The sequence below is a fragment of the Oncorhynchus kisutch genome, linkage group LG14, assembly GCF_002021735.2.
Source record: "Oncorhynchus kisutch isolate 150728-3 linkage group LG14, Okis_V2, whole genome shotgun sequence".
Lineage (NCBI taxonomy): Eukaryota > Metazoa > Chordata > Actinopteri > Salmoniformes > Salmonidae > Oncorhynchus > Oncorhynchus kisutch.
Window position 1 is genome coordinate 71,242,180 of NC_034187.2, and position 19,522 is coordinate 71,261,701.

Here is a 19,522-nt window from a genome sequence, read left to right on the forward strand (position 1 = left end):
AGAGGGCAAGAGACGGAAGAGGGCAAGAGACGGAAGAGGGCAAGAGACAGAAGAGGGGAAGAGACAGAAGAGGGGAAGAGACAGAAGAGGGGAAGGGACAGAAGAGGGGAAGAGACAGAAGAGGGGAAGAGACAGAAGAGGGGAAGGGACAAATAGTGCAAGAGGGGAAGAGACGGTAGAGGGGAAGAGACAGAAGAGGGGAAGAGACAAATAGTGCAAGAGGGGAAGAGACGGTAGTGGGGAAGAGACAGAAGGGAAAGAGACGGAAGAGGGGAAGAGACAGAAGAGGGGAAGAGACAGAAGGGAAAGAGACGGAAGAGGGGAAGAGACAGAAGAGGGGAAGAGATAAGAGGGGAAGAGACGGTAGAGGGGAAGAGACAGAAGAGGGGAAGAGACAGAAGAGGGGAAGAGACAGAAGAGGGGAAGAGACAAATAGTGCAAGAGGGGAAGAGACGGTAGTGGGGAAGAGACAGAAGGGAAAGAGATGGAAGAGGGGAAGAGACAGAAGAGGGGAAGAGACAGAAGGGAAAGAGACGGAAGAGGGGAAGAGACAGAAGAGGGGAAGAGATAAGAGGGGAAGAGACGGTAGAGGGGAAGAGACAGAAGAGGGGAAGGGACAAATAGTGCAAGAGGGGAATAGACGGTAGAGGGGAAGAGACAGAAGAGGGGAAGGGACAAATAGTGCAAGAGGGGAAGAGACAGAAGAGGGGAAGAGACAGAAGAGGGGAAGAGACAGAAGAGGGGAAGAGACAGAAGAGGGGAAGGGACAAATAGTGCAAGAGGGGAAGAGACGGTAGAGGGGAAGAGACAGAAGAGGGGAAGAGACAGAAGAGGGGAAGGGACAAAAGAGGGGAAGAGACGGAAGAGGGCAAGAGACGGAAGAGGGCAAGAGACGGAAGAGGGCAAGAGACGGAAGAGGGCAAGAGACGGAAGAGGGCAAGAGACGGAAGAGGGCAAGAGACGGAAGAGGGCAAGAGGGGAAGAGGGGAAGAGACGGAAGAGGGCAAGAGGGGAAGAGACGGAAGAGGGCAAGAGACGGAAAAGGAGAAAAGGGAAAGAGACGGAAAAGGGAAAGAGATTGAAGAGGGAAAGAGACAGAATAAACGGAAGAGGGGAAGAGACAGAAGAGGGGAAGGGACAAATAGTGCAAGAGGGGAATAGACGGTAGAGGGGAAGAGACAGAAGAGGGGAAGAGACAGAAGAGGGGAAGAGACAGAAGAGGGGAAGAGACAGAAGAGGGGAAGAGACAGAAGAGGGGAAGAGACAAATAGTGCAAGAGGGGAAGAGACGGTAGAGGGGAAGAGACAGAAGAGGGGAAGAGACAGAAGAGGGGAAGGGACAAATAGTGCAAGAGGGGAAGAGACGGTAGTGGGGAAGAGACAGAAGGGAAAGAGACGGAAGAGGGGAAGAGACAGAAGGGAAAGAGATAAGAGGGGAAGAGACGGTAGAGGGGAAGAGACAGAAGAGGGGAAGAGACAGAAGAGGGGAAGAGACAGAAGAGGGGAAGGGACAAATAGTGCAAGAGGGGAAGAGACGGTAGAGGGGAAGAGACAGAAGAGGGGAAGAGACAGAAGAGGGGAAGAGACAGAAGAGGGGAAGGGACAAATAGTGCAAGAGGGGAAGAGACGGTAGAGGGGAAGAGACAGAAGAGGGGAAGGGACAAATAGTGCAAGAGGGGAAGAGACGGTAGAGGGGAAGAGACAGAAGAGGGGAAGGGACAAATAGTGCAAGAGGGGAAGAGACGGTAGAGGGGAAGAGACAGAAGAGGGGAAGAGACAGAAGAGGGGAAGGGACAAATAGTGCAAGAGGGGAATAGACGGTAGAGGGGAAGAGACAGAAGGGAAAGAGACGGAAGAGGGGAAGAGACAGAAGAGGGGAAGAGATAAGAGGGGAAGAGACGGAAGAGGGCAAGAGACGGAAGAGGGCAAGAGACGGAAGAGGGCAAGAGACGGAAGAGGGCAAGAGACAGAAGAGGGGAAGAGACAGAAGAGGGGAAGAGACAGAAGAGGGGAAGGGACAGAAGAGGGGAAGAGACAGAAGAGGGGAAGAGACAGAAGAGGGGAAGGGACAAATAGTGCAAGAGGGGAAGAGACGGTAGAGGGGAAGAGACAGAAGAGGGGAAGAGACAGAAGAGGGGAAGAGACAGAAGAGGGGAAGGGACAAATAGTGCAAGAGGGGAAGAGACGGTAGAGGGGAAGAGACAGAAGAGGGGAAGAGACAGAAGAGGGGAAGGGACAAAAGAGGGGAAGAGACGGAAGAGGGCAAGAGACGGAAGAGGGCAAGAGACGGAAGAGGGCAAGAGACGGAAGAGGGCAAGAGACGGAAGAGGGCAAGAGACGGAAGAGGGCAAGAGACGGAAGAGGGCAAGAGGGGAAGAGGGGAAGAGACGGAAGAGGGCAAGAGGGGAAGAGACGGAAGAGGGCAAGAGACGGAAAAGGAGAAAAGGGAAAGAGACGGAAAAGGGAAAGAGATTGAAGAGGGAAAGAGACAGAATAAACGGAAGAGGGGAAGAGACAGAAGAGGGGAAGGGACAAATAGTGCAAGAGGGGAATAGACGGTAGAGGGGAAGAGACAGAAGAGGGGAAGAGACAGAAGAGGGGAAGAGACAGAAGAGGGGAAGAGACAGAAGAGGGGAAGAGACAGAAGAGGGGAAGAGACAAATAGTGCAAGAGGGGAAGAGACGGTAGAGGGGAAGAGACAGAAGAGGGGAAGAGACAGAAGAGGGGAAGGGACAAATAGTGCAAGAGGGGAAGAGACGGTAGTGGGGAAGAGACAGAAGGGAAAGAGACGGAAGAGGGGAAGAGACAGAAGGGAAAGAGATAAGAGGGGAAGAGACGGTAGAGGGGAAGAGACAGAAGAGGGGAAGAGACAGAAGAGGGGAAGAGACAGAAGAGGGGAAGGGACAAATAGTGCAAGAGGGGAAGAGACGGTAGAGGGGAAGAGACAGAAGAGGGGAAGAGACAGAAGAGGGGAAGAGACAGAAGAGGGGAAGGGACAAATAGTGCAAGAGGGGAAGAGACGGTAGAGGGGAAGAGACAGAAGAGGGGAAGGGACAAATAGTGCAAGAGGGGAAGAGACGGTAGAGGGGAAGAGACAGAAGAGGGGAAGGGACAAATAGTGCAAGAGGGGAAGAGACGGTAGAGGGGAAGAGACAGAAGAGGGGAAGAGACAGAAGAGGGGAAGGGACAAATAGTGCAAGAGGGGAATAGACGGTAGAGGGGAAGAGACAGAAGGGAAAGAGACGGAAGAGGGGAAGAGACAGAAGAGGGGAAGAGATAAGAGGGGAAGAGACGGAAGAGGGCAAGAGACGGAAGAGGGCAAGAGACGGAAGAGGGCAAGAGACGGAAGAGGGCAAGAGACAGAAGAGGGGAAGAGACAGAAGAGGGGAAGAGACAGAAGAGGGGAAGGGACAGAAGAGGGGAAGAGACAGAAGAGGGGAAGAGACAGAAGAGGGGAAGGGACAAATAGTGCAAGAGGGGAAGAGACGGTAGAGGGGAAGAGACAGAAGAGGGGAAGAGACAAATAGTGCAAGAGGGGAAGAGACGGTAGTGGGGAAGAGACAGAAGGGAAAGAGACGGAAGAGGGGAAGAGACAGAAGAGGGGAAGAGACAGAAGGGAAAGAGACGGAAGAGGGGAAGAGACAGAAGAGGGGAAGAGATAAGAGGGGAAGAGACGGTAGAGGGGAAGAGACAGAAGAGGGGAAGAGACAGAAGAGGGGAAGAGACAGAAGAGGGGAAGAGACAAATAGTGCAAGAGGGGAAGAGACGGTAGTGGGGAAGAGACAGAAGGGAAAGAGATGGAAGAGGGGAAGAGACAGAAGAGGGGAAGAGACAGAAGGGAAAGAGACGGAAGAGGGGAAGAGACAGAAGAGGGGAAGAGATAAGAGGGGAAGAGACGGTAGAGGGGAAGAGACAGAAGAGGGGAAGAGACAGAAGAGGGGAAGAGACAGAAGAGGGGAAGAGACAGAAGAGGGGAAGAGACAGAAGAGGGGAAGGGACAAATAGTGCAAGAGGGGAAGAGACGGTAGAGGGGAAGAGACAGAAGAGGGGAAGAGACAGAAGAGGGGAAGAGACAGAAGAGGGGAAGGGACAAATAGTGCAAGAGGGGAAGAGACGGTAGAGGGGAAGAGACAGAAGAGGGGAAGAGACAGAAGAGGGGAAGGGACAAATAGTGCAAGAGGGGAAGAGATGGTAGAGGGGAAGAGACAGAAGAGGGGAAGAGACAGAAGAGGGAAAGGGACAAATAGTGCAAGAGGGGAAGAGACGGTAGAGGGGAAGAGACAGAAGAGGGGAAGAGACAGAAGAGGGGAAGGGACAAATAGTGCAAGAGGGGAAGAGACGGTAGAGGGGAAGAGACAGAAGAGGGGAAGGGACAAATAGTGCAAGAGGGGAAGAGACGGTAGAGGGGAAGAGACAGAAGAGGGGAAGAGACAGAAGGGAAAGAGACGGAAGAGGGGAAGAGAGAAGAGGGGAAGAGACAGAAGGGAAAGAGACGGAAGAGGGGAAGAGACAGAAGAGGGGAAGAGACAGAATAAGGCAAGAGGGGAAGAGACATGCGCCGCATACAACAGTGAAATTATTACTTACAAGCCCTTAACCAACAGTGCAGTTTTAAGGGAAATACCTCAAAATAAAAAAAGTTAAGTAACAAATAATTAAAGAGCAGTAAGGCAGTATTGTTTAAAAAGTTCATTCACACAACAACGAGTCAGCCCCAGGCTAGCGCATGTGTTTGTATAGCTGATCTGATGTTATCTTACACCAGACCATTTGCTCTGCCTGTTCTGTGCCTCATGGTTCATGGTGTGTGATGCACACTGGCTGACTGCATCATTCTCCACAGTGCTGAGCAGAGCAGAGTTGGCTTTGGCCTCACACAGAAGCCTATGATGAGGAAACCAAAAAACAGAGGCCTCAACTCACATAGTTAGCCTGAAGTCGACTGTGAAATAATTGATCAGATATGGCCCTGGTCACCCGTGTTGAGCTATAGCTAAACAAACATCATGCTGAGAGAATACAACCGCTTACCACAGGCAAACACGCTTGACCACACTGCACACCACCACGCACACACATTTCCCTCCTATCCCAGAAGGTGTTTGGTGTGGTAATCCTCTGTGGCTTGCCTTTAAGCCATGGAGTCATTCATCTTCATTACAGTCATGGCTAGAAGAAGCAGATCTGTTATGCTCTCAAACTAGGTTAATGCCTCTACTGTCTGTCTGGGAATAAAAAAACTACTTTTCCACCTGGGTGTTTATCATGTCAATCCGCTGCTGGGATGGGTACATTACTAGCCTGGAATCCACACTGATACTCTGTTTCACCAGCGTATATCCCGTTGGATTCTAGTCAACAATTGACTGAAAGCCTATCACTGAGGTGTTGTTATGGTAATACATATATTATATTTGATCTTATTCCAGACTGTGAGCAAAATAAAAAAACTCCTCCCTTTCTCAGACCTTTTGACCGTTCAGAAAAACTGCAAGTGGCGCAGAAGTTACGCAAGCATGACAACTCAACTTAACCAACTTGGACAGAGAAAGGATTTCACAGCCCCAATTATAAGAGAAAATATTTTAAGAAACGGTGCTTAGTCTGGCAGAAAAACAACAGAGCCAGCACAAATATGTTATAACAAGGCTTTGGGTGTCACAGGCGTTTAAATGTTCCCAGATGAGATCAAAGACTCGGGTGTAATTTATTAGCCTTGTTTACTTCCCACAAGACCCAAACCTCCAGACAACACCACCACCTCCACCCATGTTTCCAGTTAAGACACAGACCCCCGTGTCAGACCTATACTCTACACGGGAACTTTTAACGAAATGAACACCTCAATTATATAGCCAAAGACCAGAAGTATTATTTGACTAATCGTGGCTTCAAAACAGTAATCGGATGTGAAAAGGAAGCACAAAAGCAGAACTAGATGATCCCTAATTGCCCACCAGCCTACTGTGTGGACCACATCATAGGTAAGGCTGCACAAAGGGCTGGTTGAGACACATTTAGGGCTGTTCCCGACAAAATAAAATCTTGGTCGACTAAGAGTCGTCTATTCTTTTGACCAATTGATTGGTCGGAATTTTAAAACGTGTATTTTTCCATATATAGACACATCCTATGTGTTTTAATCAAATCAACTATATGCACTGAGCTTGTCTGATGCTTTAAGCGAACTGTTTGATGAAATAATTAAGACACACAAATGACAAGAGGGAGTGCCGAGCCTGACTCAGACTTGCTGCGCAGTGTTTAAAAAAAGACAGCGAGTGACTGTGACTAGCACCCGCTCTCTCTTCCCTGCATCAACAGTGTGTATCACGCTGTCAGTGTTGCTGAAGCGGCAACATAACTACAGACATTTCTGACTGAAAAGCTTTGTTACCGAAATCTCTCATTTGTTTAGGAAAAACATTCCCTATACCCTCAACTAGGGCTGGACGATATGGCAAATAAATTATCATGATATATATATATATATATATATATATATATATATATATATATATATATATATATATATTCATTTTCATTCGATACCGATAATTAGCATGACATTAATCAAAGGGCCATTTCTGCTTCAGACTCAAGACTGTCTAAACAAACCAAAGGCTTTAATGATTCTTATTTATTGTCAGATGTAGAACTCACAAATAACATTAACTCCACTTTTCATAAAGGTATAAACCCTTACAAGTTATGAACAAGAAATACAAAATAAAAAAAAACAAATAGTGCAAGTCAATATGCATTATAGCTGTTAGCCTAATAGCACATCACAGTTGAAGTTGGGGTAGTTGTTGTCTTACAAGTTACAAGCAAGAAATAAAAGTCTGTCTACTGTCTCTGGATTTAAAGCTACCCTATGGCAGGCCACTATGTTGCCACCTGTGCTAAAAACACAATATGGGAGGGAGCTGGTCACAGGAATGCACAGGTAGCGCTTTCCAGGTGGCTGACTTTGGGAAAGTGTTTTTGGTGGATCTTCCACCAGTCCAGTGAATTGGTTTCACTGTCAGCATCAGGAGACTGAAGGTAGCAGCTGAGTTCGTTGGATGTGGCAGGGCTTGCAAACCATTACAGACTACAAGGGGAAGCACAGCCGAGAGCTGCCCAGTGACACGAGCCCCTAACCAACAATGCAGTTTAAAAAAAATACGGATAAGAATACGAGATAAAAGTAACAAGTAATTAAAGAGCAGCAGTAAAATAACAATAGTGAGACTATATACATGGGGGTACCAATACAGAGTCAATGTGCTGGGGCACCGGTTAGTTGAGGTAGTACCTACATGTAGGTAGAGTTATTAAAGAGACTATTCATAGATGACAACAGAGAGTAGCAGCAGTGTAAAGAAGGTGGGGGGGGGGGACTGCAAATAGTCTGGGTAGCCATTTGACTAGATGTTCAGGAGACTTATGGTTTGGGGTAGAAGCTGTTTAGAAGTCTCTTGGACCTAGACTTGGCGCTCCGGTATCGCTTGCCGTGCGGTAGCAGAGAGAACAGTCTATGACTAGGGTGGCTGGAGTCTTAGAATATTTTTAGGGCCTTCCTCTGACACCGCCTGGCTTAGAGGTCCTGGATGGCAGGAATCTTGGCCACAGTGATGTACTGGGCCGTTCGCACAACCCTCTGTAGTGCCTTGCGTTCAGAGGCCGAACAGTTGCCATACCAGGCAGTGATGCAACCAGTGATGTGCCGTCGATCCTCGACGGTGCAGCTGTAGAACCTTTAGAAGATCTGAGGACCCATGACAAATTTTTTCAGTCTCCTGAGGGGGAATAGGTTTTGCTGTGCCCTCTTTACGACTGTCTTCATGTGCTTGGACCATGTTAGTTTGTTGGTGATGTGGACACCAAGGAACTTGAAGCTCTCAATCTGCTCCAAAGCAGCCCCATCGATGAGAATGGGGGCGTGCTACATCCTCTTTTTCCTGTAGTCCACAATCATCTCCTTTGTCTTGATCACATTGAGGGAGAAGTTGTTGTCATGGCACCACACGGCCAGGTCTATGACCTCCTCCCTATAGGCTGTCTCGTATTGGTCGGTGATCAGGCCTACCACTGTTGTGTCAAATTTAATGATGTTGTTGGAGTCATGCCTGGCCGTGCAGTCATGAGTGAACAGGGAGTACAGGAAGGGACTGAGCACACACCCCTGAGGAGCCCCTGTGTTGAGGATCAGCGTGGCGGATGCGTTGTTACCTACCCTTACCACCTGGGTGTGACCCGTCAGGAAGTCCAGGATCCAGTTGCAGAGGGAGGTGTTTAGTCCCAGGGTCCTTAGCTTATTGATGAGCTTTGAGGGCACTATGGGGTTAAACACTGAGCTATAGTCAATGAATAGCATTCTCCCATAGGTGTTCCTTTTGTCCAGGTGGGAAGGGGCAGTGTGGAGTGCATAATGATTGCATCATCTGTGGATCTGTTGGGGCGGTATGCAAATTGGAGTGGGTCTAGGGTTTCTGGGATGATGGTGTTGATATTGGTGTTGCCAGGTCGCAATTGTAAATGAGAACTTGTTCTCAACTTGCCTACCTGGTTAAATAAAGGTAAAATAAATAAAATAAAATAAATATGAGAAATAACCAGCCTTTCAAAGCACTTCATGGCTACAGACGTGAGTGCTACGGGTCATTTAGGCAGGTTACCTTAGTGTTCTTGGGCACGGGGACTATGGTGGTCTGCTTAAAACATGTTGGTATTACAGACTCGGACAGGGACAGGTTGACAAGTCATTGGACAAGACCTGTGAAATGGCTTTCTCCTGCTCCAGTACTCTTTGCACCATCTTTTGACGTGATCCCCACCTGGTAGGCGACTCTGTCACCAACTTGCGCTGGGGTAGGTTGTGTTCTTCTTGAGGAAGTACCAGGTCTCTCTTCTTTTTCCACAAATAGGAAAAGGCACATACCACTTTCTTACACACTCCAGTTAAAATCACAATAATCCCTTTAGTTATGTACAAATCTAATATTTAACTTAATCAGTTGATGAAAACAAATGCACATTTAGTTTCATCTAACCAATCACTTCAATATACACAATTGACAAGGCTAATTACCAATGGCCAAGTGCAGACGATGTCCAAAACATTGCAGTCGGGTCCATTTGTTGATTTGAGCGGCCTTCACCACGTTCACACCACTATCCGTTGTAATGCAGACCTGTCTGTCTTGACTGAGTCCCCAGGAGGCAGAGTGTCAATGAGCCCCTCTGCTATAACTTCACCCGTGTGGTCGTCGGGAATGTATGATGTTTGAAGGCATTTATTACTAAGATTCCACTCTTTGTCAATATAGTGGATAGTGAGGCTAATATAAGGGTCTGAAGTGCGACTTGACAACAGATCGTTAGTAGTAGCAAAATGAAGAACGTCATGAAGAACAAGGAACACACCAGGCAGGTCAGAGATACTGTTGTGAAGAAGTTTAAAGCCGGATTTGGATACAAAAAGATTTCCCAAGCTTTAAACATCCCAAGGAGCACTGTGCAAGCGATAATATTGAAATGGAAGGAGTATCAGACCACTGCAAATCTACCAAGACCTGGCCGTCCCTCTAAACTTTCAGCTCATACAAGGAGAAGACTGATCAGAGATGCAGCCAAGAGGCCCATGATCACTCTGGATGAACTGCAGAGATCTACAGCTGAGGTGGGAGACTCTGTCCATAGGACAACAATCAGTCGTATATTGCACAAATCTGGCAGTAATGGAAGAGTGGCAAGAAGAAAGCCATTTCTTAAAGATATCCATAAAAAGTGTTGTTTAAAGTTTGCCACAAGCCACCTGGGAGACACACCAAACATGTGGAAGAAGGTGCTCTGGTCAGATTAAACCAAAATTGAACTTTTTGGCAACAATGCAAAAAGTTATGTTTGGCGTAAAAGCAACACAGCTCATCACCCTGAACACACCATCCCCACTGTCAAACATGGTGGTGGCAGCATCATGGTTTTGGCCTGCTTTTCTTCAGCAGGGACAGGGAAGATGGTTAAAATTGATGGGAAGATGGATGGAGCCAAATACAGGACCATTCTGGAAGAAAACCTGATGCAGTCTGCAAAAGACCTGAGACTGGGACGGAGATTTGTCTTCCAACAAGACAATGATCCAAAACATAAAGCAAAATCTACAATGTAATGGTTAAAAAATAAACATATCCAGGTGTTAGAATGGCCAAGTCAAAGTCCAGACCTGAATCCAATCGAGAATCTGTGGAAAGAACTGTAAACTGCTGTTCACAAATGCTCTCCATCCAACCTCACTGAGCTCGAGCTGTTTTGCAAGGAGGAATGGGAAAAGATTTCAGTCTCTCGATGTGCAAAACTGATAGAGACATACCCCAAGCGACTTACAGCTGTAATCGCAGCAAAAGGTGGCGCTACAAAGTATTAATTTAAGGGGGCTGAATAGTTTTGCACGGCCAATTTTTCAGTTTTTGATTTGTTAAAAAAGTTTGAAATATCCAATAAATGTCGTTCCACTTCATGATTGTGTCCCACTTGTTGTTGATTCTTCACAAGAAAATACAGTTTTATATCTTTATGTTTGAAGCCTGAAATGTGGCAAAAGGTTGCAAAGTTCAAGGGGGCCGAATACTTTCGCAAGGCACTGTACCAGGGGTCAATTAAATTGAGAAACCTCTTGAAACCTTCCTTTTTGACTGTGCTAATTGGTAGCATGTCCTTAGAAATGCAATGCATAATAGCATTTGTGATGTCTTTGTGTCTTTTCGATGTTTGCTCGTATGGAATAAACGCTGTCAGTGTTGACTGCTTTGGGTGAACATCCCAATATTGGCTGGTGTTTGAGGGGCGTTTATCAATACCGTGGCACAAACTCAAACTTCCTGCATGTTCCAAAGAGTGATTTTGCTTCAGATGGTGAAAAAGGTTTGTCGTATTACCACTTGGTAGCCACCTGTCTACGACACAATTTGCAACGAACATTGCTTTGCTCTTTGTCGGACTTCAAAAAGCCAAACCACTTCCAAATAACTGAAACAGTTGAACCCTTTTTATAAATCATTTCTTTGTTGGAAGCTGCTCCTTCTCCATGGCTATCACTGCCACTGTTTTCACCTACATCACTATTTTTGTTGTTGTGGTTAATAGTGTTTTTTAGTGGGCGTATATCTCTCCACGTGCATATTGTCACTTCTCCGCACATTCCTGCTGCGTCACAGAGATGAAATGGACCTAATTATTCTATTTCGACATAATCTAAAATTATTCTAAAAGTTTTTATATTGTTATTGAGGGAAGCAATTACCTCAATAATTATTGAGATTGATTTATCGCCCAGCCCTACCCTCAATGCGTTCTCTCCTTATGTGACACATGTATGCATCACATGCACGTGACCAATAGGGCCTTACCTATAGCATATCATAATAATCTGGTATAAATTGATGTACCAATAAATTGGTACATCGTAACACATGATAGCAAAATCAATGAAGAGGATATGACAAATAAACTCGAAAAGGGAATGTTTACTGGTTGCTCAGGTTGTAAAGGGGAAGTCAGATATGTGGAATAAATTTGACTAGTTGTGGAAAATACTGGAGCTCAAGAAAAGCAAGGTAAGGAGCAAGTGTTGCATGCATATTAGGCCTATGTGTGACGAACAGGTTCTGTTAGAATACAATCTACTTTTTCTGACCATTTGGAACAATGAGGGGGAAGGGTCCTGAGAGTCTGTTGTAAAGTTTTTTTGTTTTTTTGTAAAGCCGCATTCCTGAATGCAATTTCCGAAATGGAATGGTTTAGGCCTATTTATTGTTTACGCTAATTATTCAATGGTCTCTTTATTTTATGTTCAAACTAAAATTCTTGAATGCATTACACATCATGAATGACTCGTATGATGTGTGAATTTTTATTTTACCTTTTTTTAACTAGGCAAGTCAGTTAAGAACAAATTCTTATTTTCAATGGCGGCCTAGGAACAGTGGGTTAACTGCCTGTTCAGCGGCAGAACGACAGATTTGTACCTTGTCAGCTCACAGATTTGAACTTGCAACCTTCCGGTTACTAGTCCAATGCTCTAACCACTAGGCTACCCTGCCACCCTGATGTGATGACATGAACAAATAAATGATTGATTGATACACATATATATATATCGATATATATATATATATGCAGGAATATATATAGATATATATATATGAACAAATGAATGATTGATTGATACACATGTATATATATATATATATATATGTGTATCAATCAATCATTCATTTGTTCATATATATATATCTATATATATATATATATATCTATATATATATATATATATATATATCTATATATATATATATATATATATATCTATATATATATATATATATATATATATATCTATATATATATATATATATATCTATATATATATATATCTATCTATATACTGTAAGCATTAAAATAAAGGCATAAGTAAGTTACGGTATTAAGAATAAACAGGATGCTCTCTTAGGCTTACAGTTCGATGGTGGTAATACAAGGCTGCTATAATAAACCTACTAAAGATGATGATAATAATAATAGTAATAATAACAATAAAAAGGAGATCTGCTGCCTCCACCACATTGTTCTCAAAAACAGTATGCTGGTTAACTTTGCTATTATGCACATAGCAACATGGTCTAGGAAAAGGCGCCAATTCAACAGCGCAGTGATGTGTTTCAGAACCGCGGACAGCGACCACTATCCAACGCTGGAGAAAGCGCATTTGTTGTAAAATAATATTATTTTTTATTTGTGTTACACTATTGCTCTTACATAATTTAACCATATACAATTTCAGTAGCACGTGTTTTAGACTGATGGACTGTGCCATCCCCACGGCCTCCACAATGGATCAGTCCACTCAGACAGGCATCAGGTGTCTTGTACACCATGATTTGTAAAAACAAATGTGGCTACTGCTCGACTAAAGAAATCTTTGACCAGATCCTGAGAGTGGTCACAGTGACGGAGGGTGCAAAAAGACGGGTGTACGGACGGACAGACAGGCAGGTAGACAAACAGATAGCCAGGCGGGCAGACAATCAGACAGGCAGGCAGGTAGACAAACAGATAGCCAAGCGGTCAGACAAACAGATAGCCAGATGGGCAGACAAACAGGTAGCCAGATGGGCAGACAAACAGGCAGACAAACAGATAGCCAGGCGGGCAGACAAACAGATAGCCAGATGGGCAGACAAACAGGTAGACAAACAGATAGCCAGGCGGTCAGACAAACAGATAGCCAGACGGCAGACAAACAGATAGCCAGATGGGCAGACAAACAGGTAGACAAACAGATAGGCAGGCGGGCAGACAAACAGATTGGCAGGTTGTTGTAATACATGTGTGCATACATGGTGCGGGACCATAGAGATAGTATATTGTAGCCATAGAGACACAATATGGCAATGTTCTATATTATATTGTTCTGAGCGTGTATAAAAGTGTTCAATTTCATTCTGTGGTTGTAGAGGTGTGCGGTCGTGAGCAAGCCCAGCAGTACATCTCCCTCCCATCTATTAGAGATTACATGCTGATGGGAGAAGAGCTGATAACAGAACAGAGGCTGTGAGAAGATCAATGTCACAGTGTACAGACAGGGGTGGAATTTGCACCAGAATAATCTTCCCAGGACTTTTCTCAGTGACACAGACTTTTCATCCACCAACCCCCCCTCTAACCACCCCAGTCCCAAAGGAGAGCCCACACAATGCAGGCAGTCAGATAATCATCCAGAACCCCCTTCTCCAACCCCCCAACCCCACTCCCAAAGGAGAACCCACACAATGTAGCCAGTCCCTCACAATCTACTTCTGCCCTCTACACAACAGAAGCCTCACTGCAGGGAAACTTGTGTATTACATTTACATTGTATCATCAACACTGTCTGGTTGCATGATTATCTCCAATGACATCATGACTTTAACAACAACAACAAATATGGAGAAAACATTCAGCAGAGATTATCTGCATCGCAAACGGTTGCTATGGGGATTCTTACAAGGGGAGAGAAAATGTCATTGTTGAGCAAACATTTTGTCCTTGACGCTTTTGTTACATCTAAAACAGCAAGAATGTGAATGTCATTATAGCACGCCCACACGATGATCTTCCTCACCACCGGAGAGAATATAGGAAACTTGAAACAGACCTTACAGCTTGATTTTGCAGCACTGTAGCCTTACATTCAGTAAGTTGGCTGTGCAAAGTGCATGAATGACACAATAACAACTGCTAGTTTTTCAAATTAGTTGCTATGAAAAAGTTAAGCTAGAGAAGGCCTTTTCAGCTTTCCTTGAGAAAGGCAGAAACATTGATTTTACAGCTCATTTCATCAATAAACTAAAGCATGTACAACCTGCTTCTTCACTTCAGATACATGGAATTAAAAAGCACACATCCCAGTGCTAAATGAATGCATTGGAATGACAAGAGTATCCTAGACCTACGTCATGCAGCTCTCCTCTTGAGAGGGGTATCCACAAGGACCACACTAGTGGCCTTATCTTTCAAATGAGCCAGTGCCAATAGAGGGAGGACCCAGGCTTTGACACCCCTCTGAGGGGGAAGGGTCCTGGACAGAGACCCCCCTCACCACTGTATTGTCTGGGACTCTGTAAACCCTCATTGTAGAGGTGCCCCACTCTCTCTCTCTTTCCACTGTAGATGAATAGAGACACACCAGTAGATATTACATGTCTCTCTGAACCTTCTCCAATAGCCACTACCTCTTAAACAAGAAAACATTAGCATTTATGTGATTCTCTCTCTCTCATTCCCCCCATTGATGTGATACAATGCAAGCTGGCCATGTGACTTGCTGGAATTGGAAATCAGCCTAGAGGTCACACAAGAGCATAATGGGTTAGTTTTACACATGCTGACACAGGAGCTATTTGTGAAAATCTGATTATGTTGTTTATCTGAGCTGGACAAATCCTATTTCTCAATGGGGATAATAGACATACATTGCTTATAGCTTAATCTATAGAACTGTAATAGGATAGGATTTTAAACTGCAGAAGAGCAGGTACTTTTTGTTATGTGATGAACCCCTATTAATCTAAGACTTGGGGCGGCAGGGTAGCCTAGTGGTTAGAGCATTGGACTAGTAACCGGAAGGTTGCAAGTTCAAATCCCTGAGCTGACAAGGTACAAATCTGTCGTTCTGTCCCTGAACAGGCAGTTAACCCACTGTTCCTAGGCTGTCATTGAAAAAAAGAATTGTTCTTAACTGACTTGCCTAGTTAAATAAAGGTAAAAATTTCAATTAAATGGTTGGTATGCCAAATTAGAGTTATTGATTGAAAAACAAAACAAGTATGTCAAAGTAATTAGAGGGAAGTCAGATTGCTGGGGCAAACTGGGTAAAACTATTGATATTCAGAGAAACTTGCATGGCTATAGGCTAGTCACCATAATGTTCTCTGCATCTAGTGAGGGGAGAAAAGTTAACATAAATTCTGAGAATATAGGCTATTTGTAACTTTTCTCCTCATTTTGGGGTCAGCCCCGTTGTGCACTAATTAGAAGGGGAAGAAACAAGGAGAAATGTTCACAGACAATTTGATACATGAAATGTACTGAAAATAAACAGTTTCCACAATAGTTCATCAATGAGCAAATGACACATTGTAGCTTTAGTAGGCCACCCTTTGAAACTTCCTTGTGATCATGTCCCCACATTCTTTCCCAAGTTGAGCCCTATGCAATTAAATAATTTGAGACTTTCACAATAGAATTAGACCATATATTTTTTTTTTTAAATGTGGAGCCTTTACAGCAGTTGGATATTTCACTGGGTACAAATTCCACCCTTAAAAAAAGATTGCAGTTTTGAAACAGCTGTAAAAGTGCAATAACTGCGGTCAACTGTGGGTTTATTGACGCAGTAATTACAGAATACTACACTCTAACTGCAGTTACACTGCAAAATTACTACAGTAACAAAAACGGTTATTTTGGACGCAGTATTTGCAGCATAATGCAGTTATACTGCACTCTAAATGCAGTTATACTGCAGTGTACTGCCGTTATACTGCACTCTGACTGCAATCTTTTTTCGTCAGGGCAAAACTTCTCAACAAAATGAACATGCGGCGGCCTCCACGTAAACAAACGGGAACAACGCAGTTATTCCAATGCACCATTCAATCACCTCTATCAAACTTTCACATTTACAGAAATGTCTGAATAGTTTAAACAATCGACGACTTGAGAGGGAAAGTGCAATGCAGTCTCCTTCAATCCACAACACACTGCGTTAGCTTGGTAAATGAAACAAAATAACAATTCGTCCTTTAAGAATGTTCATGAACAAAGTTTCACTCGTTTCGTTCTGGCGCACAACTCACCTGCGAGACCAATGGGATAAGTGTTTGTTCCACCGACCGAGTTTTGATTTCCAGTCCGGAATCAAAGTTAACACTGCTGCAAGGAGATGAAGCCATTCCAGCCGATCTCTCTTTATTACACAATGCACTACTGGGTTACCGCTACCTGGCTTAACGTTTCAGTAAATTAGCGTAAAGTAATGTGTGAAAGTATTTGGGGTTTATTCCTCTAGTTAAACGGTCGACTGACTGACTCTAAAGAAGCATACCGTTTTAATCCACTCGTGTTCGGCTGTGCTGCATTCTGTGCGCCCGCTAATGTCTATGTAGTTTACTCAACTACGACAGGCAGAGGAGTCTGCAGCAACTAGCTAGAGAGTGGGTTGGCTCTCCAGGACTATAGCCGTACGAGTAGGAACTGACAGGCACGCACATACACGCACACAAAGGTTGTAACGATCGATCGAGAGAGAGAGCACACTGGGGACATGGACGTTATAGTCTCTTATTTACAGAGCTCATTTCATTTTGTCTTAAACTCGTACAACATGGTTTATTGTCTGCATAGCCTTTAGCCTACCCTAGTGTTTTGTTTACATGGTAGTAACCCTTGACTAGTTGATGTAATATTCCACGACTCTCTCACCCGGACAGTTTTACAGGACAAGCATCGAAGACAGCTCTCTCTACACCTTCTCAATTCACATGTTAACTTCATAGCAGGCGTTTGCTCAAGCTTATTGGAAGAATGAAGACATGTATGTAACAAGGTGTTTGCAGGAATGTGAGTCTTTGATGTGTGTTAGCCATCTCTTTGGTGATTGGCAGCCTGATACAGTATATTTAAAAAATTAAAAAATTATATGTATAACAAAAACAAAAAAGTACTCATTCAAGGGTTTTTCTTAATTTGTACTATTTTCTACATTGTAGAATAATAGTGAAGTCATCAAAACTATGAAATAACGCATATGGAATCATGTAGTAACCAAAAAGGTGGTAAACAAATAAAAATCTGTTTTATATTTGAGATTCTTCAAAGTAGCCACCCTTAACCTCGATGACAGCTTTGCACTCTTTTGACATTCTCTCAACCAGCGTAATGAGGAATGCTTTTCAAACAGTCTTGAAGGAGTTCCCACATATGATGAGCACATGTTGGCTGCTTTTCCTTCACTCTGCGGCCCAACTCATCCCAAACCATCTCAATTGGGTTGAGGTCGGGTGATTGTGGAGGCCAGGTCATCTGAGGCAGCATTCCATCACTCTCCTTGGTCAAATAACTCTTACACAGCCTGGAGGTGTGTTTTGGGTCATTGTCCTGTTGAAAAACAAATGATAGTCCCACTAAGAACAAACCAAATGGGATGGAGTATTGCTTCTGCATGCTGGTTAAGTGTGCCTTGAATTCTAAATAAATCGCAGACAGTGTCACCAGCAAAGCACCCCCACACCATCACACCTCCTCCTCCATGCTTCACGGTAGGAACCACACATGTGGAGATCATCCGTTCACCCACTCTGCATCTCACAAAGACAAAGTTGGAGTGGTTGGAACCAAAAATCTCAAAATTGGACTCATCAGACAAAAGGACAGATTTCCACCGGTCTAATGTCCATTATCATGTTTCTTGACCCAAGCAAGTCTCTTCTTATTATTGGTGTCCTTCAGTAGTGGTTTCTTTGCAGCAATTCAACCATGAAGGCCTGAATCACGCAGTCTCCTCTTAAAAGTTGATGTTGAGATGTGTCTGTTATTAGAGGCTGGTAACTGTAATGAACTTATCCTCTGCAGCAGAGGTAACTCTGGGTCTTCCTTTCCTGTGGCGGTCCTCATGAGAGCCAGTTTCATCATAGCGCTTGATCGTTTTTGCAACTGCACTTGAAGAAACTTTAAAGGTTCTTGAAATTTGCCAGATCGACTGACCTTCATTTCTTAAAGTATTGATGAACTGTAGTTTCTCTTTGCTTATTATTTATTTATTTTTTAACCATTATTTAACACGGCAAGTTAGTTAAGAACATTGATAACAAATTCTTATTTACAACGAAGGCCTACCCTGGCCAAACCCTAACCCGGATGACGCTGGGCCAATTGTGCGCCACCCTATGGGACTTCCAATCACAGAGGGCTTTGATACAGCCTGGAATAAAACCAGGGTCTGTAGTGATGCCTCGGTCACTGAGAAACAGTGCCTTAGACCACTGCGCCACTCGGGAGCAGCGCTCTAAGGAGATGTTTTTGCCATAATATGGACATTGTCTTTTACCAAATAGGGCTATCTTCTGTATACCACCCTTACCTTGTCACAACACAACTGATTGGCTCAAACACATTAATTTTTTATTTTATTTTATTTCACCTTTATTTAACCAGGTAGGCTAGTTGAGAACAAGTTCTCATTTGCAACTGCGACCTGGCCAAGATAAAGCATAGCAGTGTGAGCATACAACAAAGAGTTACACATGGAGTAAACAATTAACAAGTCAATAACACAGTAGAAAACGAAGGGGGGGTCTATATACAAAGTGTGCAAAAGGCATGAGGAGGTAGGCAAATAATTACAATTTTGCAGATTAACACTGGAGTGATAAAAGATCAGATGGTCATGTACAGGTAGAGATATTGGTGTGCAGAAGAGCAGAAAAGTAAATAAATAAAAACAGTACGGGGATGAGGTAGGTGAAAAGGGTGGGCTATTTACCAATAGACTATGTACAGCTGCAGCGATCGGTTAGCTGCTCAGATAGCTGATGTTTGAAGTTGGTGAGGGAGATAAAAGTCTCCAACTTCAGCGATTTTTGCAATTCGTTCCAGTCACAGGCAGCAGAGTACTGGAACGAAAGGCGGCCAAATGAGGTGTTGGCTTTAGGGATGATCAGTGAGATACACCTGCTGGAGCGCGTGCTACGGATGGGTGTTGCCATCGTGACCAGTGAGCTGAGATAAGGCGGAGCTTTACCTAGCATAGACTTGTAGATGACCTGGAGCCAGTGGGTCTGGCGACGAATATGTAGCGAGGGCCAGCCGACTAGAGCATACAAGTCGCAGTGGTGGGTAGTATAAGGTGCTTTAGTGACAAAACGGATGGCACTGTGATAGACTGCATCCAGTTTGCTGAGTAGAGTGTTGGAAGCCATTTTGTAGATGACATCGCCGAA

The 19,522-nt window shown here is 44.3% G+C and overlaps 1 protein-coding gene across 4 annotated transcripts in view; it reads right to left on the reverse strand.

The window, feature by feature from the left end:
- Positions 1 to 16,744, reverse strand: part of LOC109903401 (catenin (cadherin-associated protein), alpha-like 1) — a 149,961-nt gene extending 133,217 nt beyond the window's left edge. For 3 of the 4 annotated variants that reach the window (XM_031788881.1, XM_031788879.1, XM_031788880.1), the window contains exon 1: positions 16,382 to 16,743. In XM_031788881.1, coding sequence (XP_031644741.1) covers positions 16,382 to 16,477 — 96 coding nt within the window. In that variant the 5' untranslated portion in view covers positions 16,478 to 16,743. Of the gene's footprint in view, positions 1 to 16,381 lie in introns of all 4 variants that reach the window. The other variant, XM_031788878.1, reaches the window with a different exon arrangement.
- Positions 16,745 to 19,522: the final 2,778 nt, after the last annotated feature.